The sequence below is a fragment of the Zingiber officinale genome, chromosome 1A (assembly GCF_018446385.1).
Source record: "Zingiber officinale cultivar Zhangliang chromosome 1A, Zo_v1.1, whole genome shotgun sequence".
Lineage (NCBI taxonomy): Eukaryota > Viridiplantae > Streptophyta > Magnoliopsida > Zingiberales > Zingiberaceae > Zingiber > Zingiber officinale.
Window position 1 is genome coordinate 193,555,539 of NC_055987.1, and position 8,046 is coordinate 193,563,584.

General features: G+C 37.1%; 1 protein-coding gene across 7 annotated transcripts; it reads left to right on the forward strand.

Moving 5' to 3' along the window:
- Positions 1 to 3,891: 3,891 nt before the first annotated feature.
- Positions 3,892 to 6,946, forward strand: LOC122038992 (ISWI chromatin-remodeling complex ATPase CHR17-like). Of its 7 annotated transcripts, none has more exons than XM_042598993.1 (9): positions 3,892 to 4,337; positions 4,671 to 4,794; positions 4,885 to 5,113; positions 5,402 to 5,455; positions 5,558 to 5,631; positions 5,960 to 6,180; positions 6,257 to 6,344; positions 6,417 to 6,510; positions 6,608 to 6,946. In XM_042598993.1, exons 3-7 carry the CDS (start codon positions 5,023 to 5,025, stop codon positions 6,282 to 6,284), a joined length of 468 nt encoding a protein of 155 aa, XP_042454927.1. In that variant the 5' UTR covers positions 3,892 to 4,337; positions 4,671 to 4,794; positions 4,885 to 5,022; the 3' UTR covers positions 6,285 to 6,344; positions 6,417 to 6,510; positions 6,608 to 6,946. The 7 variants fall into 7 exon arrangements, with proteins under 7 accessions (XP_042454927.1, XP_042454928.1, XP_042454923.1 ...); XM_042598994.1 differs by having other exon boundaries at positions 3,892 to 4,099; XM_042598989.1 differs by having other exon boundaries at positions 3,892 to 5,113; positions 6,608 to 6,796; positions 6,874 to 6,946.
- Positions 6,947 to 8,046: the final 1,100 nt, after the last annotated feature.

Genomic DNA, 8,046 nt, shown 5'->3' on the forward strand with positions numbered 1-8,046 from the left:
AGGTGGATCAAGGTTGACTGGACACCTGTGTTGAAAAATCTAAGTAAGTCAGTGTTGATTGAACACTTGGTGATGAAAGTCCTAGTGAGAAAAGTTAGGCAAATGGAAAATCCAGGTGAGTGAAGTCAGGTGAAAGTCCTAGTGAGTGAAACTAAGCAAAAGAAAAGTCCTGATGAGTGAAGCCAGGCGCGTAGAAATTCAGGTGGGTCCAGAGTGACCGGACACCTGGTGATTGGTAAGTTCAAGTGGGTCAAGGTTGATTAAATACTGGACAAGAGTAAAAAAGTCCAAGTGGGTCAAAGGATTGACTGGACACTTGGTGAAGAAGTTCTAGCAGGTCAAGACTGACCATATGCTAGGCAATGAGGAGTCCCAACGGGTCAAGGTCGGTCGGATGTTGGGTAAAGGAACCCTAGACTTTGGTTGGAAAGTTAGAGTTTGGTAATAGACTAGGTTAGTCAATTCCATATATTGATCGATTAAAGTAATTGATTAAGCAACATTCGCGAGTGCACAGAGAGGGCGATAATCGATTACCAAGCTTAATCGATTACGGCAATCAATTAAGCTCGGATATCACGAATGCACATAGAGTTCGGTAAATGATTAAGCAGGGAAACTTAATTACTTATAGGCTATGCTCGTGCGAACAAAGAGCTTCCTAATCGATTGGACCAATCGATTAGGCTAGTTGATTAAGCCTAGAAAATTAGCCATTGTACATGCGATAAAAAGGTATCGCGTGCACTATTCCATACACACCTCATCTCTTCCTTTCTCACGATTCTCTCATGTGATCTCGCTGATTCTTGAAGCTTCTTAGAGCAAGGTGTTATTGCACTTCCAAGGTCAAGAGGCGTTACACATAAGAAGAAGAAGAAAGTTAGGGTTTCATGGTGTAAATCTTGTAAGATTTCTTTTGTCTAGCTTGTGTTGTCTTTTTATTGTATTGAGAGAACTTGTACGAGGTTTCTCTACCTTCGGTAGTTATTGAAAAGGAGTATTTTATAGCGGAGTGTGTGTGTGTGGCGTGGATCCTTAGGTTAGTCACCTCTTCTTGAGGTGGATACCAAGTAAATCTACTTGTTAGCATTGGGAGTGTTTGCGTCAAGTTTTATCCGTTGCAAATTATCATCATCGAAGCACAAGAAGCTATTCACTCCCCCCCCTTCTAGCTCTGAAGTGACCCAACAAGTGATATCAGAGCGAGGTCGCTCTTCACCGGACTCATCGCCAGAAGGGCAATGAGCTAGAGGTTGAAGAAGTTAAAGCACTAAAGTCAACGAGTCAAACTCCTTGTAATCGATGAGCTAGAGGTTAACCATCATATGCCAATAACATCATATTTTGTATTCATTTTTATTATGAAAATGCACAAAAATACCATATCATGTCATACATACAACATGTAGATAAAAGTATTTTTCTTTTGAAAAATATTCATTTTTGATATATGTCATAAATCATCATGCATTATTTTAAATTCCTTGTAATTAAGGACAATAACATTTACTAACAAGAGATGGTAAAGAAATTTATCAACGAGTTACATCATAGGTGGATGATCAATTTAGTATGTCTAGATAGATATACATGATTCTTAGTTTATGGCAAAACTGATATCTACATCTCATAAAGACTATAAGCTGACTTGTATGTATTTTAATACACATTAGGTACAAGTGAGATATTAGAATGATGAACAAAACTCAATATGTTGATTTAGTGCATCTTTTGAGTTTTGGTTTCATCAAAACACATAATTATGTGTTATCCAATCATTGGGAAAGTTAATGTACAAGTCATGTGCACTTAGCCCAAGGAACATGGTTGGAAATTGGTTTTAAAAATGATTTCAAAATGCTTTTGGAAAAACTTGGTGAAGGCTATCTTTTGATAGTAATCACCATTGGATAGTTAAACACAAACTAGAGCAAAACATTGAAGTTTTCAAGAATTTTTGAGTTTGTATCAATCTTTGAAAATAAGATATATTTTATTAGAAAACTAGTTTTCTATGATAGTATATATCTTAAATAATGTCTACAAGAATTTTCATGATTTTTAGAATTTTATAGAATTTTTTGGGCATTTCTAAAATTCGGTTGAAACCAATTTCAAAAATCAGAAATGGTAGTCAACTAGGTTAGTCGATTACCCATCTTAGTCAATTATCACAATCGATTAGGGTGCAATTCCGCGAGCACAGAGGCCCACTAAATAGATCATTGTGATCGATTAAAAATCTTAATCGATTACAGCAATCGATTAATAGTCGGGAATCAATTGAATCCCAACTTTAGTCGATTACGGTTGGTCTTAAGTGATTAAGGGCTTTTCTTAAGCACTTAAAGACCCTGAGTTTAGCTTAAATAAATTTATTTAAGTTGGATAAGCAGTATTTAGTCGGGTTAACCATTCCTAACCCCTAGAAAATACTTAGATAAGCATTCAAGGATAGTTTTCTTGTTGAACCAATAAAGGTTTGGTTAAAAAAGACTAAATTGGAGTTAAGGTTGAGGTTTACCTTCAATGTTGAATTTTAAATCTCATAACCTCATATTTTGTGTTTTCTAAAGGTTTAGAAACTCCAAGTCATTGTTGGTGCAATGACAGAAGTTTGAAGCATGTTTTGAGGGAGAGTTACTCCTTAAAGATATGATTTTTCTCTACAACCAAATGGAAGGTTTTTAAACCTTCGTGTTTATGCATGCTCTAGGATGAGCATTTGTGCGCAATGAAAAATATGAGACCTTCATTATAGTGTTGTGAACAATAAGTGAGGTTATGAACAACGTATGAATAACTCTTTATGGGGGATAGTTTTTGATGTGTGTCAAAAGGAGAAAATGTAGGGTTTAAGTTATGCCTTCGTTACCCAAAGGGGAAGTTTGTCATCTAGGAAAGGGAGAGAAGGAAGGAAAACCCCCATTCATGTTTTGGCATGAAGAAGAAGTTTAGGCTATGTGATTAACCTAACTTAAATATATTGTCAAACATCAAAAAAGGAAAGATTATTAGTACAATTTTCCTATGTCAAGGTTGACCAGTTTGACTAAGCTTGAGTTGGCTCAATCTTAAGTCTTGATGGTTTAGTTTTGATGTTTAGCAATGTATGGAGATTGCAAGTGCAATAGTCCATCTAGGGAGATTTTGGTGCAATTCCCTTTTAATCAAGGTTTGACCAGTTTAATGTAAAGGAGAGTCAAGTAGGTCAAGATTAATCGAATACTTGACTAGGAAGTACAACGAGAAGGTTGGAAGAAGAAGGAAAATTTTACTGAGTGAAACCAGGTGAAAGTCCTGGTGAATGAAGTCGGGCAGTCGGAAGTCCTGGTGAATGAAGCCGAGCAGTCAGAAGTCCTGGTGAGTGGAGCCAGGCAGTCGGAAATCCTGGTGAGTGAAGCCAGACCTGTGGAGATCTAGGTGGGTCAAGGTTGGTCGGACACTTGTGTTGGAAAATCTAAGTGGGCCAGTGTTGACCAGACATTTGATGATGTAAGTCCTAATGAGTAAAGCTAGGCAGATGAAAAATCCTGATGAGCGAAGGCACACTACAAGAAAATTGGGATTCTACAACACTTAAACGACAATGCTTTTTATAAAAAGCGTTGTCCATTTTTTTTTAACAACGCTTTTAGTGAAAAGCGTTGTCTATTTCATTATTTTCTTATTAATAGACAACGCTTTTCTAAAAACCGTTGTCTATTAATGATTTTTACGGATCAAAGACAACGCTTCGTAAAAAGCGTTGTCTATTAGACTTTGTTTTAGTGTCTACGACAACGTTTTTTAAAAAGTGTTGTCTATTGTTAAGTTCTCATTTAAATCTTGATTAATACAAACCGTTGGATCTAAGTAAGGAGTAGAAAACCCGAACCCTTCTCCCAACTCCTATCTTCCGATCGTTTTTTATCCCGAACCCTTCTCCCAACTCCTCATCTCACGCGGCCTTCTCCATCCAACTCCTCTCCGGCGAACCACTCCTCCGAACTCCTCTCCGTCAAGACCACACCTTCGTCAAGCGGCAGATCCCGGTGTTGAGGCGATCAACCACACAGATCGACCCCTCTCTTCGCCTCCTTCGCTCCCAACGAAGGTATGTTGCTACCGCTGTTTTTCTTGGGGCCTAAAATCGAAGTCTCGTTAGGGGAATTCGGAACCTTAGGCAGCCTCTCTTCCCTCCGGCGAGCGTTCACTGCGCTTAGGGTAGATCAGGCGCATCAACTCTCTTCTTCATCTGCATCGCCAAGCTACCCTTTGCTCAGCCGGTTCCCTTGCTATTGGGTTCACCTGCAAGTAATCCTCGCGCGCTGATCTCTTCTCGCTATCAGAAGGTCCTTTCTTAGGTTCTTCTCCACTGATTATCTTCTCTTGTCGTTCTTTGTTTACTCGGTAATGTTGAACTTGAGCTCTTGGGGATCTTAGTTAATGGTTGCCTGTGGGTGGGAAAGTTGCTCTTTTTTTGTCTTCTTGTTGTAGTGTTTTAGGGCTTTGTTTCTGAGGTGATGGTTCTTGGTGTTAGGGATTCTTGGTGATCTATTTTCTCCCTTGTGATCGGCAGTTTTGATGGATATACATTGTTTCTTTAATTCTTTCAGGTGTCAGTTAAACTTCGAATTGTAGAGCAAGTTTTCCTTTTAATTCTGTTTATTGTTGGTTCAGGATAGATTCTAAACATGAGCCGTGTCTTTCAAGAGAAGAATGTAAGTGATCAATATAATTGTTCGGATAGATGGGTGAAATTATTTCATCTGCTGTATGATTTTAGATGAGAATGATGGTGGATTTAAGGTCAGTAACCCTCTTCTTTTGGTCAGAGAATCTCCTGGAATTTGATTTCTAGGGTTTCTTTAGATTGCAAAATGTTACTTCTGTTTACAGACTGCGATTGAATTTTGATGCCTTATCTGAGAAAGGTCAAGGTGAGCGTCATAAAAAAAACGTGTAAATGTTAACCACAGAGTAAACACCTTGACTCTCCCAACCACACGCGATCTGCTTGTCAAGTATGCACTGAGGATGGCAATCACTTCCTACTCTAGGAAGAATATGAAACATAGAAAAGGGGGAAAAACTTTGTCCCAAGAAACAAAGGTAGCAGTGATCAAAGGTATGCTCTATTGAAGCCCTCATCAACTCGACTTTTTTATTTCTATGGTTTCTTTAGATTATAAAATGTTTCTTCTGTTTACTGAGTACTACAAACCACAATTTATCATATTATAGTTGATTCTCTAGCAAAGTTTCACATTTTGAACTCGTTTATTTTGATTTGAAATGTCTAAAACTTTTACTAATGTTTGATGGTAAAATTTGGTGTTTGGTTCTTTATGCAACTTTTTATTGTTTGCTATGATAACTTTTACTGAGTACTGCAATCATCCATATCTATTCCAAGGTGCAGAACCTGGGCCACCTTATACAACTGGAGAAAATCTTATTACAAATGCAGGTAACTCTAAATTCTTTTGAGGTATTTTTACCTCAGTTGAAGTATGATAATTTTACTATAGTGATAATTCCTTGTTTTCTGAACATATAGTTGTTTTTGCAGGAAAAATGGTCTTGTTAGATAAGCTGTTGCCTAAACTGAAGGAACGAGATTCCAGAGTTCTAATATTTTCACAGGTCTATATCAATTGGGTCTTCAGTTTATCATTTGGAATTACATGCAAAGCCTGCTATTTTCACTTTTAATCTATTTGAAACTTGTGATATTTAATCTTTGTTGTTTACATATCTTGTTTGTCATAATCAAACTGTTTTTGTTCCAACTTGTTTCACATATAGCTGCCCAGTATTTGCTTCTAATGCTTGTTATTTACATATCTTGTTTCTCATAATCAGATTTTTCCCTCTAAATTGTTTCATACATATCTGCCCAGTCTTACTTGCAGTAGAAGGTAACATATTAGTGTTTTATTGATTTAACACAAATGTTTGTGTTGTAATTTAGATGACTAGACTTCTGGACATACTGGAAGATTACTTGCTATATCGTGGTTACCAATATTGTCGGATTGATGGGAATACTGGGGGAGAAGAACGGGATGCTTCCATTGAAACATTTAATCAACCTGGAAGCCAAAAGTTCATTTTCTTACTTTCTACAAGAGCTGGTGGATTGGGAATAAATCTTGCTACAGCAGATGTTGTCATTCTCTATGATAGTGACTGGTATTCCTCTTCCATTATGTGAATCCTGTTGCTACATTTATGCTTATCACTAAATTGTTATGGATACCTCTACTAGGAATCCACAAGTTGATTTGCAAGCATAGGATCGTGCTCATAGAATTGGGCAAAAGAAAGAAGTTCAAGTGTTCCGTTTCTGTAATGAGGTATCATAATATTTCAGTTTAGTTTAACAGTTTAACGATGTTTTTGAATCATTTGACATATCTAAAATGCAGTTTGCAATTGAGGAGAAAGTGATAGAGAGAGCATACAAGAAGCTTGCACTTGATGCCTTGGTTATTCAACAAGGACGATTAGCAGAACAGAAAAGTAATGATTTTTTCAAAGAGCTTACTAATGTGGTTCAAGCAATTTATCCATTATCTATCAGTTTTTTTGTTTCTAATCAATAACTTCCTCAATGCAGCTGTTAATAAAGATGAACTTCTACAAATGGTTAGATTTGGTGCTGAAATGGTTTTTAGCTCCAAGGACAGTATAATAACTGATGAGGATATCGATCGTATCATAGCTAAAGGAGAAGAAGCGACTGCTGAACTAGATGTGAAAATGAAAAAGTTTACAGAGGATGCGATAAAGTTTAAGATGGATGACAGTATGCTGATTCCTTTCTGATAGCAATTCCTAGATATTTCCTTGGATGACTTATGTAATTTCTGTTTTTTGTTACAGCTGCTGACTTGTTACGCGGTCAGAATTCTATTATTTTGGTATGAGTTTGAAATCATTAGCTGAGTTGATTATATGTAAAATTCGAATCTAGACATGGTAAAAGAAAAATAATAGTTTCGTAAATATAAAAATAATAATTTTTAAATAATTTTTAAATTTTTTTTTTTAAAACGACAACGCTTTTAAAGCGTTGCAAAAAGTATTGTCTTTGTAAAAAACAACAACGCTTTTAAAACGTTGTAATAGTGTTGTCTTTGCAAAACATGACTACGCTTTTAAAGCGTTGTAAAAGCGTTGTCTTTGCTACAAACGACAACGCTTTAAAAGCGTTGTCGTTGAGCAGACTTTTAACAACAGTGCCTTTAACAACACTTTTTCTGGCACAAAGACAACGCTTTAAAAGCGTTGTCTATTAGCTTTTTTCTTGTAGTGGCAAGTGAAAACCCTAGTTAGTGAAGCTAGGCAAAAGGAAAGTCATGTTGAGTGAAGTCATGCATGTAGAAATCCAGATGGATCCAGGGTGATCGGACACCTAGTGATTGGTAAGTCCAAGTGGGTCAAGGTTGATCAGACACTTAGCAAGAGGAGAAAGTCCAAATGGGTCAAAGGATTGACCGAACACTTGGTGAAGAAGTCTCAGCAGGTCAACGTTGACTAGGTGCTAGGCAATGAGGAGTCCCAACAAGTCAAGGTTGACCGGGTGTTGAGTAAGGGAACCCTAGACTTCAGTTGGAAAGTTAGAGTTTGGTAATCGACTAGGTTAGTTGATTACCATATCTTGATTGATTAAAGTAATCGATTAAGCAATGTTCGCGAGTGCACAGAGAGGTCCATAATCGATTGGGTTAATCGATTACCGAAGCTTAATCACTTACAGGCTATGATGGTACGAACAGAGAGCTTCCTAATCGATTGGGCTAATAGATTAGGAAGGTTTAATCAATTAGGCTAGTCGATTAAGCCGGGAAAACTAGTCGTTGTGCATGCGATAAAAAAGTATCGTGTGTACTATTCCATGCACACCTCTCCTCTTCCTTTCTCACGATTCTCTTAGGTGATCTAGCCAGCTCTTGAAGCCTTTTGGAGCAAAGTGTTGTTACACTTCCAAGATCAAGAGGCATTACACATAAGAAAAAGAAGAAAGCTAGGGTTTCATGGTATAAATCTTGTAAG